At 45.5% G+C, this 21,749-nt stretch overlaps 1 protein-coding gene across 2 annotated transcripts in view; it reads left to right on the top strand.

Moving 5' to 3' along the window:
- Positions 1-21,749, top strand: part of RECQL4 (RecQ like helicase 4) — a 183,199-nt gene that overhangs the window by 42,316 nt on the left and 119,134 nt on the right. For both annotated transcript variants that reach the window (XM_085604639.1, XM_085604638.1), the window contains exons 4-5: positions 4,097-4,227; positions 11,903-12,046. In XM_085604639.1, coding sequence (XP_085460765.1) covers positions 4,097-4,227; positions 11,903-12,046 — 275 coding nt within the window. The remainder of the gene's footprint in view (positions 1-4,096; positions 4,228-11,902; positions 12,047-21,749) is intronic.

Raw genomic sequence — 21,749 nt, 5'->3', positions numbered from 1 at the left:
GAACAAGACTGCTACCAAGGAAAGGAAAGAGTCCCTAAAGGGTGAGGCCTGGGAAAAATTAATGAGTGCATGTGACATTCAAGTTAGCACCACCTTTTGGCGGATTATCAACAGCCCATTCTTAGTGGCAGAGGGCGGGCCTTCCCTGATCCCTGTGATTGAAGAAGATAAATGGTTTGGTTTCACCATTTCTCACATATATACTTGTTGGAGCCAGGGTTAGACTCTACTTCACAGCCTATTTTCACAAAACCGAACCCCTTTTTTTCTGTTGCTGCAGTAACGGCCTATTTTGAGATTGGCTGGAAACAAGGATCCAGGTCCTGATGGAGTCCTCGGTGATCTCTTTAGGCTTGAGGCTCTTATTCAGTCATCCTTGTTATCTAAGGTGTTAAATGCCGCAGTGTCACATTGGCCGCCCAGGTTGTTGGCACAATTCATCATTGTCCCTGTGTTTAAAAAGGGCGATTGAGCCGACCTGAGATGTTACATGCCCATTTCCTTGACGGACACAACTGTCAAGGTTTTGGGCCAGGTTATCCTGGAGAGGCTATCCTTATTGGATAAAGAGAACAGCATCATCTCCGAGTTACAAAATGGGTTCTGGCCTGGTCCCAGTACCATCGACCAGTCACTGAACCTATACCTCCTAACCTAGAAGTACCCTATGGCCAAAAAGGGCACTATATTCTTACGTTTTATGGATCTCACCTCTGCAATTCAATCATGTAAACTGTACCAAGTCAAGGGCTTCGATGTTGTCATTAGGGCTGGATCTGGCTCTGGTGTCCTTTCTGGGGGATTTGCATAAGGATAGGTCTGCATCTGTCGGGTTTGGTTTCGGATGGCGGTTGCTCAAGCTCTTTCCCAATAAGCCGTGGTGTCCGGCAGTGCTGCATCTTGGCTCCATTTTTGTTTGGCATTTATATTAATCAACTTTAGGAGGTGCTAACTGAAAAGACGTGTGATGTCCCTCGAGTAGGCTAGCGGGTGATACCAGTTCTGCTCTATGCAGACCAGGCCGTCCTCATGTCAAGGACGGCGGTAGGGATGCAACTCCTACTTGACACCTTTTTTGATTTAATGGATCACTTAGGGCCTCATTACGAGTTTGGCAGTCCATAGGACCGCCAAACTCCTGTTGGAGGTGTGGTGGCGGTCAGAGACCGCTGCACCAGTGGTCCAACCGCCGTATTATGGCGACCGGACCTCCATGGGAACGCCAGGGATCCACGATCCCTGGCGTTGGTGCGGCGGTATTGAGGCCGCAATATGCTCAGTGGCACCGCTGCGGCACTGCCAAGCATATTACGGATTTCCTCTCCGCCAGCGGTCTTATGGCGGTACTCATGCCATGAAACTGGTTTGGTGGGATGGTGGGGTGGCGGCCCGCTACCACACAGCCAAACTCATAATTAGGCCCTTGGATCGCTCCATAAATCATAAAAAATCATATATGTTTCATAGGTATTTTGCTCAGAAACAGGAACACTTGGGGCCCCCTTCTCATGTCCAAAAGATTAATGCTGGCTCGTACATGGGGAGCAGTATTAGATTTTGGTGTTAGGCCCGGCAGGAGACTGATCAAGCCTCGTCTTCAAATTTACAGTGCTAAATGTGTGTCAGCTACAACCTTTTGCAGTGATTTTTGGGGGATAAGGATTGTCATATCATTCGGTCTGAGGAGAATAGGTTTGCCAGGCGCTTGTTGGTGATCCCCAGAGCACCTCAACCTTTGTTGTCCACAAAGAACTGGGACTTAAATATATTTCAGACTTCATTCCATTAAGGCCCTGGTTACGATGGATTTCAGTGTGGTACAAAAGTGAGCCATCCTTGAACAGACTGATCATTAGGGATTTCCTCTCCTTAGATAATGTAAAAGCAATACCTTGGTTTGGGTATATAAAGTGGAAGGTCACTAGCATGGGCTGCCCGGATTTATTTTTTATGCCGGATACAATCGCTAAAGTTGACTATGATTAGGTCAAACGCACTTTCATCACTTGAGTTGTTGCCATTAGGGAAGACGATGAACTGCAGAAACCTGCTGCAGTGCCCTTTACAGAATCTTATCTGACACGGGTGGCCATTGTGTATCATCGGCAGTTGTTAACAATGTTCAAGTTTAATATCTTTGTACAACTGAGTCGTTTCCCTAAGTGCTGGTCTGCTCCGGGCACACTGGGCTCCTGTGTGACTATTTTAATGTTCAAACTCTTGAGCATTTTGTTTTATTCCCACTTCACCTTACCAAGATAACGCTTTTCAAAACCTTTTTAAAAAAAAAATTACATAAGTGAGACTTGCAATGTGTTTGCATAGCTAACATTTTGAGCTGTGCGGGAGGAATGGTCTTAACGTTTTTACATTTTTTTTTTTGTTAGGGGTGATCAAATGTTTTTTTTTTTTGCTCCACCTGATCCCTTGTACTCTTTTTGGTGTATTACTATAGAGGTGATCGCTAGGTCGACACATCGGGGAGTTGTATAATTGATGATTGAAATTTATTGGATCTTTGCCTCTGTCACATTTGTAACCCCTTCTCTTTTTATGACTTCAGCTATCTGTAATGAATTATAATGGTGGATTTGGAATTTGGACAATTTACTGTGTATTTGAACTGATGTTTTTACCTAAATATGTTTATATAATACGTTTTATGGATCATGTACATCTTTTATGACTATAGTTCAACTGAATACAGATTTATACTACTACTACCGAGTCAAGCACAAGAGTTGCAGTGCAGTGAAGTGATTTGAAGAGGGCTGCACCGTGGGAGAGGCCAGGTTTTGAGCCTTCTTTCCTGGTCACTCAGATTGCTGCTCAGCCACTGGGAAATATCCATGCCTACTAAAATAAACAAAAACTTTTAAAGTACACAAATTGGATAAAACGAACGCTGATTAAGAATTTTGGTGGAAACCAGTTAGGCAAAAGAGTATGATTCAACCTCAAAAAAGCTGAGGGATACAAAGGGAAATTAATGTTCACAATAGTAGTGTAGGGCAAACTACATAGGATTAAAATGCATCTGTGTTGATTTTCATAGAACAAAGTAAGTGTAAGGAAGACAAAACATTCTATTTAGTCATTATTATCTCTGATTACCACTGTTTCAACAACCAGATTTCCTTCTTGAAAGGTCCAACACCCAGTTAAGGCAATAAAATAAATCTGGAAAACTGTGAGGTCATACATAGAGTTCCCCTGCGGCTTTTCTTGGACACATCTATGATGACATTCTACCTACACATTTGACTAAATTTAGATAGTCTAAGTAGAAGCAGAAAGAAAACAATCATGCTGGCCTTGGCTCTAATAAGGCCTTTCACATGTCTATGTGACCAAGAGCCGATCTAGAGCCAGGCTCGACCCATCATTGGCTCTCGCAGGGGTAGACAGGAAGGTTGACCACATAACTGAAGTTCAACTCCACAGACCTTCTCCATATCCTTTACTCAACAGCGCGGAATCGGAGTAATGAAGTCTCTGGAGATTCCTGGTGGCTGCATTGTAATTGGCTATGCTTTAAATAATTTTCTCATATTCTCTGTTTAATTTCCTTCTATCAAGGAAATATTTAAATGCGTGTTTGACTTACTCTTGGGATTTACTTGACTTTTATTTTTTATTCCTCCCTGGTTAAAAATAGTTTTTCAAATTTATTCTTAATTCAAGAAATTTCTCAGTGGTTATTTTTTGGAACTGCAGTTGTATAGTGCTCTGGCAGTCCCAAATGCATAATGTATGCCTAAATACAGAAAAACGACTGTTTATTTGCTTCTAAACAATGCAACTTGTCTAAAGTACTGGGGAAAGATCCAAAAATTCTATTACCAACAAGTTAATTTGAAGGCTAGTACAGTGGGGGAAAGAACCAGTTGTATGAGTGACAAGCGTCCTCTCAAAACCACCATTCCAGTGGCTGCTGATCAGTGGGTATGCTACTTAAGTGGCTTGGTCTTCTTACTGGTATCTTGTGCTCTTTTTTATGGCTAGATAATTTGGTGGGTCCTAGAAACCCTTCTGTGCTGTACACTGAACCTTACTGCAAATACTGCACTAAACACTTGATGCTTTTGTTCCACAGATTTATACAAAGAGTATCGAGCTCTCAAAGAAGGACGTGAGCAGAACAGCTCGACTTCCACAAGTGCTGCAGAATCCAGTCCCTCATGCAGAACACAGGCTCAGGCGCCCCAAGAGATGGAGCCACAGACAGTAAGGAGGAAATGGGCCACTGTTTTGGTATGAGTAGTTGGTAATGGTGTTTATTGGACTGACTGTTCATAGTAAACGTATGGTATTGGCGCGCAATCACAGTTTGGGTATGGATATTTAAAGGTATGGAAGAGTCGTTGAGATATGATGACCTGGACAAAATTAATAATGTAGCCTAATTTACATACATTATTTAAATATGACTTAGGAATGTTGTTTGTCATTTGTGTTAGAGTTGGTGCTGGGAGTGTTGCTTCGTAAGTCCCTTTTCTTCTCCTTATTCACCATAGGTTTAGGTTCTTAGAGAGGAAAGGTATTTTTATGCTTGCAAAACCATATCCATCACACTCATGACAACATAACTACAACATTGCCTTATCACGATTAACACCTGTCCAAACCTCATGCATAACACCTATTGCTTCTCACTTAAGGGGACTAAAAATCCACAGACCTACAGCCAGACACAGGCATTGAGATAACTTCTAACTGTGCCACCCAAAGAAAGTAAGTATATGCCAATGGTACGTTCTCTCTTAGACATTTCTGTGCATTCCATGCATATGTGTAGGTACAAGTTTGGCACACTCTTCCAGAACCTCATGCCAAACAACCAAACTCATGTCATACCAGCCAATCTATAATCGCAGTCTAGCAACCATCTATAACAAACTGTTTATCCACTTTCTCAGTCACCTACAATTGCTTTGGAATGTTTATCTGTGGTAGGAAGCGCTAAACAAATGCTTCAATGCACATTTGTATGGGTAAGGAAAGAGGTGTAATGTCTTGAAGGTTCCTTGGGGTCCATCCCAGTGGAGGTGCTCTAGTAAGCATTTGGATCAAAATCCAGAAGCTGTGGTCTGTGGGTGTTATGAAGACGTTATGGTTGAATGAATTGACATTCCTAGCAGGGAATTGGGTACGATTCTGGTTTTGGTGACATTTCACTGCGGTGCATATGGTGACTTTCTGACTCCGCAGTGTTTGCCCTGCGGTTATATGTCTGTCTCTTAAGGTGAGCATCACTTGAGAGGGGCTTTGGCTCCACCTACATCTTGGGAGTTAGGAGCACATGTTTCGAATGGACCGACGTTGTGTGCTTCAACAAAAAAGTACTGCCCTACACAAAGCTGTGATCATTCTATTTATTTATCCATCTTCCTGAGCTAGAACTTTCAGGGGCACACACGACTTTACAATGCTAATAAAGGTGTCTAGATAATGTATGGCATCTTTTGTCTCACAGCAACACCGGTGGGAGGATGACCGTCATTAGCAAATCTTTAGGTCTGGCTTGACTATGTATTCATAAGCCACACCTATTGGCATTGCCAATGCTTGTTTGTCATATAGGCTTTTTGAATGGTTTTTTGTTTACGTTGCTGTGCTGCACTTCTGTATATATGTGGAAGAAAGGTATGATATTTAATGTGTAGGTCCATGTGCCACTTTGTATGCATGATTTGTCGGCCTGCCTTTTTCTCTTTAAACAGAGGTTTCCTTCCGTGCCTTTTTTAGGTCTCGCCTAGCGAAAGCAGCTCATGCGCTGCTCTCGCTATTGCGAGTACCTTTTGGAATCGATTCTGCGGAACACTCGCATGCATGCGTCTGCATGGGCAAACATGGCTGCTCTCGCCATCTGTCCATAGCTGACAGCATGCGCGTGTCTGTCAGACTGTGGACAGCCCGACGCCATCTTGCGATGCTTTCGTTGTCATAGCAACAAAAAAGCAATTGCTTTCACTGCCGCTTGCTATTGTGATGCTTACGACACGTATATTGAAGTCAAGGGATGAGCCCGCCCATTGCAGATCTTAGCTGGGGACGCAAGCAGATGAAAGTGGTACGGCACGCTGTCATTCAGAGTCAAATTCCCACCGAGTCCAAATAACATTTTGATATATCCCAGCCATTAGGGCGCTTCTCCCATCCCCGCTGAAGTGAGCATGCCTGTGTTGAAAGATGTGTGCAGTCGGTGGCTGTCGCATTCCACTCCTCTTATTGGGAAGCTTAACGCGCTGTCTAGCCTCGAGGCCTTCACATGCGGGAGCCGCTCTTTCAGGGAGAGTGACTTCGAAATGCAACACACACTATCCTCTTACCGGGGAGGCGGAGAGATGGCCCGGAGGGCCTGGCTCTCTGCAGGCCGCCTCGTGCATGTGCCTACAGAGCTCGATGCCCTGCTAAGAAGACACAGGAGGGCCGGCCCACTCTGGACTCGTGCTAATAGGCAGACAAATAGGATGATGGTGATAGGTGTGTGCTTTGGAAGAGTTCATAGGGTTTATGTGGTGAAACTTGTGATCATATCCAGAACACAGAACATGTAACTGGTAAGCTCACTAGGAAACTCGTACAATAATCAATTTTACTTATAGTATGGGCATTGATTAAGGCTTTAACTGTGCCAAATAGACAGAGTTTGTGCATGTTGAGTACCTGAAACATGACTGCAGCTATGAGATATAGATAAATGAGTCAAACTGCATAGTGTAGCAGAGGCCACTCATTGGTTTTGGGCTGAAAAATGGTGTTAGTAGAAACAAAGGAAGGTAACAGAAGTGTAGGTGTAGTAGATGCAAGGAATTGTTTTTTTTCCTGATTTTGCAGAGTTAATTTTGAACAAGTGTGGAGTCATCCAGCGTCGATCGTCTACATAGAGTTAGTAAGTCAAATGCAGGCCTGGCACAGAAGGAGTTAGTGTAGAACAAAAATAAGTTTGCATCCAGGACTGGGTGACACATACTGGTAGGACAATAAGCAGGGAGCATAAAGACTGACAGCTAGCGCTCAGTGTGTTCAGATCAAAGCTGGTCTAGAGCAGCGCCCAAGATGCTTAGGCTGGCTGTCAGTGGTAGATGGCTGAGGTTATAGGCCAAGTAGAATGAAAATAAAGGGCTTGTGCTTGCAGTAAGTTGAAGTGAAAACATTTAATACCCAGTATAGGATGATTTGCATGAAATTAAGTGCTTCTGAGCTCGATTCAGGAGTGTTGTGTAGATTGTGTATAGGGTTAGTGAGTGAGGAGCAAGGGGAATTTGTAAAAAGAGTGACCGGGATGAACAGGGGAAGGATGTTGCTTTTTATAGCAGTGGTTGCTCCGTAGCTGATTTGAGAGGGTGTGATTAAGTGCCTGATTGAAGGGAGTTTATGGAAAGTTAGGGCTCAGGCAGGACACAACTCTAGCGTAAAAGCCAAGAATTTGTTTGGAGGCAAAAAGAACGAAGATTGATTTAACTTGCAAGATTTGAGTATAGGAATTAGTTACCAGAGACGTGGGGGATTAGGTGATTTGGCGGGAGAATTTTATTTTGTTTTTATTTATTAATTCTTGATATGATGCTGTTCAGTCCAAAGAGTGTTAAAGCACTGTGCAATTAAAAGGGGATACATGAAAGTTGCATTCCTGAGTTGAAGGGGGGGGGGGTGGGATGGTGTTTGGTCTTACTCAGGGCCACAGACTTTACATGTTTACTGAACATTTTCTGTGTTGTGTATTGTAGTTTACTATTGGTGTTAATGAGGGAAGAGGATGCCTCAGGATATCTGTGAATGTATCCAAACAAGTCACTAGGCAAAAATCTAGAGTGAAGAGAAAATGCCACTGTGTCCCAGGGGCTTGGAAAGAAGCAAATACCAGCTACACACACACACAGCCAGGGATGACCCCCTGGGGTCTTGAGATAATGCTTGATCTCCATGTTTGCAGTTTTGGTTGGTTTCCCTACAGGTCATTGACCTCTGCCCATGGGTTTCCATCTTGGATCAGTTCTGGCCAGCTGGGTTATATGGAAATTGTGACTCCGGGAAGCATCACTTCTTCAAGATAACCTCTCTGAAGTCCTCTATTTATTTGTTGTCTTGGTAGAGACCACCTTCTCTCCTCTCACTGTACAGCATGGTTCTTCTTCAAGGCACGGCAAAGCTGCTGGACATCTACAGAGTCCTAGACCATCCTTGACCTGGAGAGAGCTGGGTCCAGTTTCTTGCAAATGTCTCTCAGAGGTGCTGTATAGAGCCTGCATTAAGAGATACAGTTGATGTGCAACTACTGGGTGAATAGTGCCAGTATTTATCTTGCTGTGTGGCACTCACATAAAGCCATTTCCAATCAGTGCAGTAGTTTGATCTAAAAAGGACAGGTAGCTTTGTAGCCTGTAGGCTGTCAAAAAAGGCAGAGAGAGAAGGGCTGATACTAGCTGAGCAAAGGAATGTACATTGCTAGTGGGCATTCATTACAAGGCAAGTTGGCAAGCACATTTCATTTGCTGTGACAGGCAGAACCTGGGTAGCAGGGAAGCAAATAAATAATCTGCTCATAGAAATGCTATTTTTAGATGTGTATTCATCTAATTTCCCCAGCTCGGCATGTATCTAAAGGGTCCTTGGGGGTTCATACACAGGAACAGCAACAGGCAGGCTAGCATGTCCTTGAGGAAACTCGTGTCATTCCTAAATTGGGAACTGCCATTTTGTGCATGCACTCACTGCATCCTCTAAAGCAGAGATTCCCAAACTTTTTAGAAACACGATCCACTGTTTACAACAACAAACGTTCGCAACCCACCTAGCTTTAACCTCTTCTGTGCCCATGACGAGATGGTCTCGTCATGGAGCACAGTCGCGCTGTGCCCATGACGAGACTATCTCGTCAAGACACCCACCCACTAGGGAAACGCCAGGCACAGGAGGGGGAAAAGGCCTGGCGCCCAAAGGGTTAATGGACGTAATGCCAGTGATGTAAAAAAAATGTTTAAGTGTAACTAAAGCATCATGTAAAAGCGCTTTGCCATTTACAGAGAGCACGTTTTCCATTAGCATGGCCAATAAATTTGCACAGACATACAGTCTTACTCATAAAACTATACTGCACACATGATAATGTGTGGAAATCGGGTTTTAGTGGATATTTATCATTTGTGCACCACCAACTAGTGTGTCTTGATTTGTTTGTATAAGATTAAAATCTTTGTTTCCATCACACTTCAGAACTACAAGAGAAATGTGCTCAGTCTATGGTTGGTCAGGGACAGTGCAGGGCAGCGTCTTTGCAGCTCCCCAAAACAAGCAGAACTTCACTTTTGTCTGTCTTGCTTCAAGCCTAAGCAGGTATTCAGTCATCTGGGTCTTGTAGAGGTCTTTCAGTGGTCAGGGTGCAGCTCCTCTCAATTCCTGGCAATCCAGCTCCTCTTCTCTCACAGGTCCACATCTTGGGATGTGTTGTGTAGTTCCTATAAACCCTATATAGGATCTGCGTGTTTAGACAACATACACTGCGGGCTTGGTGTCCAGACTGATCCTAGGAACCCCCACTGGATGTGTTGGTCTGTATACCAGCTAGCTCACAGTGCCACTAGAAACACCTCCTACCAAGGAGAGAATAGTTCTTGGCAAGTATCGAACATGACAACCCTGATCCCTCAGGACCGTGGAAACAGTGTACTACTTTTCGCTCAGTCACTCATGCTCACTTAGTCTCAGAGTTACTTTACACAGAATAAACGGTAGGCACGTTTTCAACAAGTATTTATTGAGCAGTCGTTATTCTAGTGATCAATAGGTGTGCTGAAACAATCATTAGACAGTACCAGATATAAAGGATTAAAAGTACTAGAAAAGTAAAAGGATGGTAGATTTCTACCGTTTTGCTATAACTATCAATACAGGCAGGTATATAAAATACATGACAATTAAATGCGTACTCCTACGATGCTACCCTAACTAGTTGTACCTAAGTGTACCTAGCATGTATGTGGGTGTTAAGCCAAGAATCCCTCTAGGATAAAGTCAACCCTCATTACCTGAAGTGAGAAACTGTGGGACCCCGTTCTGGTCTCGAGCTGGAGTATCTGCATGATGAGGCTTTAGCGTCTCGCGTCAGTGTGTCGGCTTGGAAGTCCTGATCTCCTCGCTTTGTCTCAGCAAGATGTGATGTTTATGTACTCAAAGGTCTCACCGGGGGTACTACCTTGCTGTGCCACTTGTCGGACTTAGGATGAACTTTATACATAGATTTTCTACAGGAGATGGTAGTCCTGCTGAGTTTCCAAGAATCCACATGCATAATGTATGAGGCCTTTACCCCAGAAAATCACGTGTTCTGTGTGCAGTGTCGTATCTAGGTAAAAGGTCAGTCCCTAAGAACCGTTATGTAAGTAATGTAGGGAAGAATATAGGTGAAGGGTTAGGATGTTACCTGAGCCTATATTGGGGTACCTATATAGAATATGACAGATGTAGCTTTTGAAAAGAGTAGCATGACCTTTCGTGACTTTGATAGCTCCATCTCAAGATAATATTAAACTATGGGTCTAATGGTGAACAGCCTGATGACTTGGAATGGCTGGTCAAATACCTGACCATGTTTTGCTACCATTACATCCGCTTGCTTGGCAGTATGTAGCATGTGGTGTCCAAAGCAAATAAAGCTACCACACTCAGGTCTCTTGGTCATATTAAGATTTTTGTAGGAACTCTTAGGAAACTCTTGGGGAGCGTTCAAAAGATCATAATTACACAGCTTGGACAGTGCCTGGTTTAGGCTGCCACAAGCAATTTTTGAAAAGCAGATTAAGCTTTGTAGTCCAGTTAGGATTTTTAAAATTTTACATAAAAAATGTCTAGCACATTGGAAAGATAGAATCAAGTGTAAAACACCATAGATATCACCGAGATCCCAGAATATGGATTGACTTGTGGTCCCCAAGATAAAACAAACCATGGTGTACGGTAGGCTCCTGCAAATGAATTGTGTTATTTAAGGACTGTTTTGCAGATCTCATGCTGAAAGCCTACTTGTTTAGATTACATTTTTCATATCTTGGTTCATCAGTGTGATACTCTCTGGCAGTTTAAGGACACTACGAATGTGTATGACTTGACTTGACTGAATAACTATTCTGGTGGACTTGACAGGTTGGTGATTACAGTGGAGGAAACATGTAGGGCAGAACAGAAAAAACAAAGAAGGCAGGGAGGTTCACCTTTCCTAAGCATGCAAAAGGTTTCCCAGCACAACAAGTGCTACAGAGGCTGTTGCAGGTAAAGTGAAATGTGGCATTGCACACTCCAGGAGTGGTTGTTGTGCCTTGCACTGGTGGGGCTTGAAATCTGGATGCACAGTGGAATAGGCACCAGAATTCGCAGAAGATTTCTGTGGTAGTAATGGGGCCAGTAGGAAGAGTCTACAAATTATCTTAATGATTAGAATGAACATGGTCTAATTTATACATTTGACTGGAGGATGCATCCGTATTTTGGAGTGATGATAATGAATATGATCAAGGTGCAAGCTCACGAGTCGGTGTTAGAGAGTGAGTTGAATGGATTTCTAGGCTGTTAAACCAATGCAGTATTATTTACAATGGTACCATACAAGAGGCACCCTTAAAATGAGGGAATTTAGTAATAAGAAATTAAATAAATACATCAACCTCTTTAAAGATATAGCAAGGGGACCAATCACTCCGGTATGGGGATGTGGGATGACATTGGAAGCCACTGCGGGGCTGCATTGTAGTGTGTACACATGGCTCTTTGATGTATTCTCAGGGACTCTCTTGCTTAGCACACGTTGATGGGAGTAGCAGAATCCTGTTTGGTGATGAGAAGTGCCCATGTTTTGTGATTGGCACATTCGGGCTGTATGACGACATCTGTTCTTTCTCCAAAGGAATTTGGAGCAGACGTTTGGGGCAGTCACCTGAACCGTGCTGCCATGCCTCCGAAGCTAACACCCGCAGACCGCGATTCCCTTAAGGCCTCAGCACAGTACTTTGGGATGAAGCTGAAAACCAACCTTGGTGCAGCCATAAAGGTATGGCCAGTGTTTGTATGTAAGTAATTATTTATATGAGTGATATGTACAGAGTGGACACAGCTGCAAAGACGCTGAGTGCTGTAGGAGAGGCAGATTGATGAAATAAAGGAAAGTGGTCCAAGAAAGACAGTGTGGAGAGAGGTAGGAGGGGCTATATTAGGCCGGAGATGAGAGCGCTGATGGAGTAAAACATGCATAAGAAAGCTGTAATTGGAAATACATGGAAGCGTAATCTTGTACATTAATCTTCAAGGTTTCCTGAACCTTTGTTGTGTCTTTGAGTGAAGAGCCGAAGTGTGATCGAATGTCACCAATTTATTTGGAGAAATAATAGTCCTGTTTTTTTTTTTTTTTTTTTTTTAATAATTCTGTTTTTATTGAACAATCATCAACTATAATATTTCACTGAACTGAGGATGCAAAATGAAAGGTTACAGCACAGGCACTTGAAGCATGTTACAATTTTTTACAATAGTGCAAAATAAAATCAATTGCGGCGTGGGGGATCATCCTGTTCCATGTTACGTGGTGGGTTACAAATTTCACCCCTGTAGGAATTCCACGGGCTCCAGATTCTGGACCATTTGCGGAGGCAGCCCCGGGCTATGTAGACCGTCTTTTCCCTAAGCATGCACCAGTCAAGGTCCCTTTCCCAAGCCTGTAGAGACGGCGGATGTGTAGATCCCCACAGCTGTGCGATATTTCTCTTTGCCACCATTAATCCTAATGTGACCCATTGTGTTTGGGAGCTATTTAAATCAGTGGGCTCCCAAACATTTAGAAGGCATCAACGTGCTTCTGGGCGGAGAACTGTCGTAAGCACTTCGCTCAAGGTGTCATGTATTTGACGCCAATATGGTTGACTGTAGTCGCATTCCCATATTATGTGCATACATGTGCCTGACTATCCACATCCTCTTCTACATTCTCCTCCCTCCGCTCTTCCCATCCGTACCAGGCGGGGCCCCGTCAGGTAAACTCTATGAAGAATATTAAGCTGTACTAGTCGGAGTCTAGCTGGAATCGTTACTACTCTGGGGAAGGAGACGCCTCCCGTCACTCCTCGTCATCCATCTCATGTTAGGGATATGGTTTTTTCAGGCAGATGACCATCTAGTAGCTTCTCTTCCAATGGAGAGGAATCAGGGGGAGAGGTATCTCTGACGATGTGCGATTGAAGTGCATGGCAGACTTGTAGATATCTAAAGTGCTCTGAGTTGGACCAGGCATGTTGTTTCTGCAGAGATGCAAATGACTTTGTTACCCTTCTCCCACATATCTTTTATCTGTGAAATCCCAATGAAATCCCATTTTTAAAAACCCTTCGACTTCCACAGGCCACCCATTATTTCAGAGTCCCATAGGGGAGTTGCCAACGTTAGTTTCTGTCCCCAGCCAAGCGCTTTAGTGGCTGTATGCCAGCAGTGGACCGAGTGTTTGGTGGGTCCCGTCAACGGGTACCGATTAATGCCCTGTTATAGTTCCCACCCAGTAAGACCCATCTGTCCATGAGATACCCAGGGTCATCGGAACGACTGTATGTACCATGATTAATGGCAGCTAACTGAGCTGGCAAATAGTATTTTTTAATATCAGGAAGGCTGATTCCCCCGTCGTACCAGTTTAATGTGAGCTTGTTTAATGCAATACGGGGCTTACCGTCCCACCACAGTTCCCTCTGAAGGCCTTCGATGTCTCTGAAATACGTAATCGGGACCACATCCATCGAATTTTGCAAGGCGTACAGAAGCCGGGGCAGCGACATCATTTTGAAGAGTGCCGCCCTGCCCAGTAAAGAAAGTGGAAGCGTCCTCCAACTTGCAATGTCACGCTTAAGCCGCTGGAGAGGTGAGTGGAGGTTATGGGTAAAGCGGAGCACTGGATCTAGGGAGATAAAGACCCCAAGGTATTTAAAACCTATCGTGTTAGCTTGTATTGGGCAATTTCGCGGAAGTAGGCGGGGATCACCCTTGAGGACGTATAGGAGAGATTTACCCCAGTTAATGGAGAACCCTGAGTATTTACCAAATATTGCCAGTATATCCAGGGCTGCCGCCAGTCATTTCCTAGGGGTGGCCAGGTACAGTAAGATATCATCCGCACATAGTGAGATGCGGTCCTCCCAGTCCGGGGACCAGCGCAGACCCCGTACCACGGGGTCCTTCCTTATCCACGCCGCCAGAGGTTCCAATGCCAGGGCAAAAAGGAAGGGGGAAGAGGGGACACACCTGACGGGTGCCCCTACTCAAAGTAAACATGTCAGACTTATTTGCCATGACTTGTGCCATGGGTCCCGAGTAGAGAAGGCGCACCCATTGGACAAAACCCGACCCGACTCCCAGTTTGGCAAGTACTGCCAGCAAGTATGGCCACTCAACAGTATCGAAGGCCATAGTCGCATCTAGAGACACCACTATCGCTGGTTCCTGGATGGTTGGCACCCTACCCAACACTCCGTGCAGTCTACGCAGGTTCAGAGCTGTGTTGCGGTTACCGCATGAAGCCTGACTGGTCTGGGTGTACCAGGCTCCCGATTATCTTAATTAGCCTACTGACTAGGAGCTTCGCTAGGATCTTGGGTTCCGCGTTTAGTAATGAGATTGGTCTGTAGGATGTGCAGTCCGTCCTGGGCTTTCCCTCCTTATGGATCGTGACTATTGTAGCCACCCTATGGTCTACCGGTAATATATTCCCACCTCCTTCCTCTCTTCATACATGGCCTTCAAATAGGGGGCTAATCTGGCCTAAGTTTGTATCGGGCCTAAGTTTGTATAGTTCGATTGGGATCCCGTTGGGGCCAAGGGCCTTCCCAGACTGCAGCGATCTAATGGCTTGTGCTATCTCGTCAGCAGTCAAGTCACTGTCTAGGAAGCTGCGATCTTCGTCAGACAGCGTTGGGAGTGCTATGTCATGTAGTAGTTTGTGTGAGTCTTCCTCAGTGTAGGGCGCGGCAGTCGTGTATACTGCCCGAAAATGGCTAGCAAACTGAGATACGATGTCCTGTTAGTCAGTTATGCAGCTGTTCCCTTCACCCCGGAGTTCAGGAACCAGGCGACTAGCCCACTCCTTTCTGTCGAGTCAAGCAATCAATCAATCAATCAAATAATCTTTGTTTTCGATCATTTAGATCATCAAAGATATAAATACTTGCCAATTATTAAAATTTAAAAGTTCCCAATGTTCTAAACATTTACATGTAAACAATAACTTTCAAAAATTTCATAAAACAGACGTTTAAAAACATGGGAAAGGGTGTTCTAAAATCATTTAACATTATACGACCCCCCCCTCTTTTAAAAGACTAGATCGGACATGCCACAGGGCCATTAGAAACTTTGCCACTGCAAAGACAATCGGAGGTGACAAATCAGATTTTAATATTCTAAACGCAGGCAAGAATTTCCTAAACCCCATTTTTTTAAGAATGGGTAGAAGCCAATGCTTCCTCGCTCTTCGATAGGCTTTACAGAAAAGGACCACATGTAAATCGCTTTCCCGAGGATATGTGCAGGCTGGGCATTGCTCACTTGTTGGAGGTTGGGACCAAGTGGTGGTGAAAGCCCTCAAGGGTAGAGAGCCATATCTCCACTGTAGTTAGAGCTTTCTTGCCAGCACAGGTGCCATGCCATCCAAAACACTTTCCATTAGGTAGGAATCTTTTGATTGTATGAATAAATTAGTCAGTGAGCCCACCCGTGTGTTGTCTAAAGCGGTGTTCAACTTCGACTGATAGTAAAGTTTAGAAAGTGCCTTTCGAGGGATCCTCGCGCTTGAGTTTGCGGGGTCGGCCCATAATTCCGTTAGACCTAAACTTTCACAAGATCTTTTTATGTAAGTTAGCCTTAGGATATTACTAATGTTTGGTAAGGCCAGGAACTCCTGTAGCTCGCTTCTATAATTGCTTAGATCCTCGCTACTCCATAATCGTTGCCAAAAAGATAATGGTTTTAGGCCAAGTTCCTCGGCGATGGGCCTAAGTCCTAGGTCCAATCTCAGAGGGAGCAATGGCGTGCTAGGAGGGAGAGCCACCAACTGCCTGAGAAATTTGTTCTCTGTGCTTGTTAGGTTTTTAGCAGGAGTGTGACCCCATAATTCGCCGCCGTACGTAACTGAGCCCCGAGCTTGGGATTTATAAATCTGTATCATGGGGCCCAGTGGGCGGTATATAGATTTGCCCACCATTCTGGAAATACCACCCACTTTCTGTGAAAGCTTCATGTTTGCCTTGGTGATATGTGTCCCCCATGTCATTTTCTCATTCAGGGTTACCCCCAAATATTCAAAAGTGGAAACCCTCTCCAAACGTACTGTACCCAACAATGGGTTAGGACGTGTTGAGGGGGTAGGGTTCAAAATCATATATTTTGTCTTGGAGGCATTAATTTCAAGGCCCCTCTCAGTACAAAATTGCAAGAACCCATCCACTATCCGTTGAATTCCCATAGGGGATTTAGACAGTAGCAGGGTGTCATCCGCAAACATTATGGCGGGCACCCTGCTGCCATTCAATCTGGGGGCGTCAATGTCTTCTATCCTGGACAGGTGGGCAATTACCCCGTTGACAAAGAGACAGAACAGGGTAGGTGCGAGTATGCATCTCTGCCTCACCCCCCTGTCAACGGGGAATCTTTCTGTTAAGCCCCCCATCCTGCCGCACCTGACCCGCGCGTATTTGTCCTGGTGTAGTTTAATCAGGATGGCCAGGATGTCTGGCGGGACTCCCAGATCCTCAAGGACATTCCAGAGTTTGGATCTAGGCACCAAGTCGAAGGCGGCACGCAAGTCCACGAACACCGTGAACAAGCTGCCCCCCTCGACGAGTGCCGTCCTCCAATAGATAAGGTTGAGGCGAAAAATTTGGTCCATGGTGGATACCCCCTTTCTGAACCCGGCCTGATATGGGCTCAGGGTGGCGGTTTCCTCTATCCAATTCTGGAGACGATCTAAAATGAGCCTCCCAAAAAGTTTTTGGGACACATCTATCAGGCTGATGGGCCTGTAGTTGGATGGGAGCAGAGGCGAGCCTTTCTTGAAAATCGGAACCACCTCTGCGCCCAGCCAAGTACAGGGCACCTCCATCCCCTTTAGAACCGCATTGAACAATACCAGGAGATATGGGGCCCATATATCTGGCTCCTGTTTGAAAAGGTCACCAGGGAGACCATCCAGACCGGGTGCCTTGCCAGTTGACAGGCCTAATATGGCAACCCGGACCTCCTTTTCGGTGAATGGGTCCCCTTCCGGGCAGTTATATACGGGTGGGGTTTTACAGTCTCCATGCCCTACTTCCACTGTATAAAGAGACTTGAAGTGCTCCTGCCATGACTTAGGGGAGATGTTCGGTTCTATTGCCGAGACGAGTTCCTCAGAACCTGTATTAACAATTCTCCAAAACCTCCGTGAGTCCATGGAGGCTAGGGAGTTAGCGAGTTCTTCCCATTTGTTCTGGTCCCACTCAATCTTGGCATTAAAGACCAGCTTCTTGTATTCACATCTCCTAGCTTGAATCTCAGGCCTACTTTTACGATTCTTGATACTCGACAAAAGATCCCTCCTTGCCCTGCGGCACGCTGCATTATACCATGTGCGCTGGGTCTTGCCACCCGCCCTCCTTGGTCCATTATTGAATAAATCTGCAGTCAGAGTCTTAACGACTTCTTCATGCATCAACCAGATTTGATTATTTTTCTCCCTTAAGCTAGGTTCATCATTTAGGCTACCCATTTTTTCCAATATAGGGATAAAATTATTGTAGAACCGAGGGAGCTTAACTGTGCTTGCAGCTAATTTCTCCCACTTGATTCTCCTCCTATTGCTTTCTAGGGCTAGGTCCGGGTTTATCTTCGGCAATTCTACTTCCCCATGATCCCGGCCAGGAGGGAGAAAGTCCAATTCCAAAGCATTGTGGTCGCTATCTTCTCTGTCTATTACCCTAAAGTCAATGACATGCGACCACAAGGATAATTGTACCAAAATCTAATCTAATCTTGACTCCCTTCCCTTCCGGTTGAACGTGGGTTTGCTCGGGATATCCGATTTAACACGCCCATTACAGGCCCTCACCCCATGTTTCAGAGTTAGGGCAGTGATCTGGAGTGCAAGAGGGGTCCAAGCTTTGGGGGGTATAGATACTGTCGGTGGTACTCGCCAACTTGCATCTTCCTCTAGGGAAGCCCCATCCAGGAGACCAGCTAGGGGCTCGAAGTGTGAGTTCCAGTCCCCACCCACTACAAAAGGGGTCCCCTTGGGGAGTTCACCCAGAACATCCGACAGTTCTTCAATGGTAGGGGACTCCTGCGATATAGTAACCGGCCTCGAATATACATTTACCACTGCTAGTCTGCAGCAGTTGGACCATTCCAGTATAACCACAAGTATGTCCTCTGATGCCACTGGGAAACGCGTGACCTGGCATCCCAAATGGACTGCGACCCAAGTTTCAAGGCCTCCCGATGGACGACCCCTGCCCCCCCATTTCGCAGGAATGGAGAAAACTGCGAAACCCTGCCTTAGATGTTCCTCCCTCTCCCAAGTTTCTTGGAACATGCATAAATCTTTAGAGTTGATATATTCGATCCATTCCTGGCAATTGGACTTGTTTCCCAGGCCTGCCACATTCCATGACAGTATTTTTAGTGGGAGAGGCCTGTTGTTTGCAATAGTGGTATGGATGGAATCATTCCCTTTGTCACTGGCCATGGTCTCTGTATATACTAGGGGGTAGCTTATTACTTCCCCGACATTGTTTCGTGACTCACCAGTAAAATTACCCAAGTCGCCGTAATGTGCTTGGGCATCGTCCAGCTCTATCTCTGATCTATTTCCCACCACCACCCCCTCCGATGGTATATAATTGCACTGGCTGCTTCTACATGTGGATAGTCAGTATACCATATCCAGTTGGCTATACCTGTTCTGCATTGGGAGATAAAATGGCTGGGCAAATCTCTGGGGGTGATAATCTTGCTCATTAGAGCCCCAGTTGCCTCCCCTCCTATGGCAAGTTTCCCATCCCTCGTCATCCATGTTCGTGGTGTAGTGGGTTTGCTGGTGTCTTCTGGAGTTGGGGAATTCTCTCCATCCACTTGTCAGCCCCCCACCCCCTCTCTCTATGTTAGTGCACTGAGCATTGATTTCAGGGGATCCTTGATATTGGCTTCTGGGATGATAGAAAACTCCCCTTCTATTCCTATCTTTCCAGCCAGCCAGTGTTTGTATCCGAGGCCCCCAAATCTCGTCCTCTCTATCATAAACCCGAGGGGGATAAAAAAAAGAAAGAGGTAAGGATTGAATGGTGCTCCCCTCATCCTCTGATATCCATCCGCATATATGCTGGACTGTCCTATGATCTCTAAAACTAACTATAACACAATCGCCACTTATGGATTTAGTTGAGCTACCCAGCCAAGGCACCCTTCGAACCATGAGGACTATGCTCGATATGCCTTCCGGGAGTGGTCTGTGTGTAGATAGCCAATTTATCACCTTGTTCTTCAGTGAAGCGGTGGATTCTTTGGAGGAAATATTCAATTCTGGTATCCCTGCTAGAACTACAGTATACGGTGCTGCCTCTGGGGGAAGATGTACTAGTCTAGGTTTCGTCCTCTTATTAGCATCCTCAGCCATTTGTTCTGCAGCATTCGGTGGTTTGATAGGGGCGGGGTTATTATCCCTGGTTTGTTTAGCACTAGTTGGGGAAGGGGATGAGTGATTATGCTGTTCTGCAGGATTTTGAGTGACAATAGCCTCAGGAAGTATATTAGTGCTTATGGGTGGGGTAGATTTTGCCTGCTGCGCTGTGTAAATAACACTTTTGGCCTGGTTGGTAGCCTGGGAAGGTCCCTCTTTTGTCTCTCTGGCGGAAACCTTTGCCCCACCACTGCTAGCTGCTTTAAAACTATCAGCTAGTTGCACTGTCGACTTTTCTATGGCCACTAACCTGGCCTCAATTTTGGTTAGCCTTTCTTCCAGGGGGCTTAAAAGGTTTCTTATAAGTACGCCTATATCAGCAAGGGTGATATCCTCCTCAGTGGACTCGGGAGAATTCTGTTTGGGATGAGTGCTTTTCTCCCCCGGTAAATTTGAAGGTGAGGCCTGAGCTCTAGCAGTTTGCGTTCTTCCCCTTGTGTTTAAACATGGACTATTTGATAGCGGATGCAGGGGGGAGATATTCAGCTTCCGGCCACCCTTGTTCTTGGTCCCTCCTCTCTTTTTCGGAATTGCACCTTCTCTAATCCCCTTCCGCTTATTCACATTAGGACCTGTAGAATTAACCTTTTCAGGGTCAGAATTAAGGGTGGTAGTAAGTGTGGGGTGGGGTTGAGCTGGCGGGAGAGTTAGCATACTAAGATCTACAGAATCACTAAGGTCTTTCATGCTTAACTGGGAGGTACAATTTAAAATGTCCAAAGTCCCGGAGGGGTCATTTGTGCCTTCTACCCCCATATCCAACACGATGAGATCTGGGCTTACCTCAGGAGACTTTGCCTGAGCTAAGGGACCCATTGACGATCTCCTCACCCGGTCTAATTCCTGGGATATTCGCCTCTCAAGAAGCGTAATGTCCTCAATTAGTAGGGAGCCAGCTTTCACAAAGTAATTATCCAATGTTCCCTTTGTTGTAGCAGCAACAGCCGATACGCTTTTGCTCCTTGTTTCCCTGGTCGTCATCTCTGAAGTAAGTCAGCAAGAATTACCCTTTAAATCCAGATACAGTCCCGAAGTGGGTCAGGGGGACTGGCCCAGGCCCAGTCTCTCCCGTCCTCTAACGGCCTCAAACGGCCCGCTCTTTGCCCGGTCTTCGCCCCGGGCTACGACCCCCGCGCGTCCCGCTTGCGCGCGGAAGCAGAGCTGCGCAATGAGGACAGGGGGTCGGAAAGGGAGGGGCCGGGAAGAGGAGACCGCTGCGAACACCGCCAAGCAGCCTGGTCCTCGCAGTCCCGGTTAGGAATAATCCAAGATGTTAACAGCCCCCAAACAGCATAGCGTCCACAGGCGGAGCCCACAATGACCCACGAAGTCCAGCAACAGCTGCCCAAGTAACGTGCAAGCAGCGACAAGCCTACGAGCGGCACCTGTTTCCCGGCCTTGTCTCCCAGCTCGTAAATTCTACCCAGCTTCTCCCTCCCCAGGTACTTGGCATTGTCCGTTGCCAGAGTCCTATATTCGGTTTGTTTGAGGGGTAATAGGTGTAATTTCTCGGGTGTAATCCTGATTTCCAACTCCAATATGGTCCTGTTTGAGAACTGAATCAACTTTTGGTGCTGTAGACCAAGCTAACTGGTTAGGTGAGATTTGCTTGTCCCACTTTGCGTACAGAGCATGTATTCTTTAATGAATAGGAAATGTGGTAAGGTAAGGTTCAAGATTGGCGTTTTCCTGCCCTGAGAACTCTCTGTATCCTGCGGTAAAGAACGTTCAATCCAAATTGCTGGGAATTTTCATGATATAGGAAGCACTCTTTAAACCTTTACCAGAAAAGCACACTTTATACAACAAGGTAACCTTTACATCCATCAGCTCATTCCCTTGAGCTGGTAGCAGCATATGCAACGCAGGACAGTTTCAAAGCATTTTGAGGTCTGTGTGACCCTATCATATTTGGATTAATTCTTTTCACCATGAGAACTCTACTTAGCAGTACATTTTGTAACTAATCCACATACGGAATTCTGTGCCCTTGTCATCTGAGATTGGTTCT

The sequence above is a fragment of the Triturus cristatus genome, chromosome 5_1, assembly GCF_964204655.1.
Source record: "Triturus cristatus chromosome 5_1, aTriCri1.1, whole genome shotgun sequence".
Taxonomy (NCBI): Eukaryota; Metazoa; Chordata; class Amphibia; order Caudata; family Salamandridae; genus Triturus; species Triturus cristatus.
This window is presented reverse-complemented; position numbering and strand designations above follow the sequence as displayed.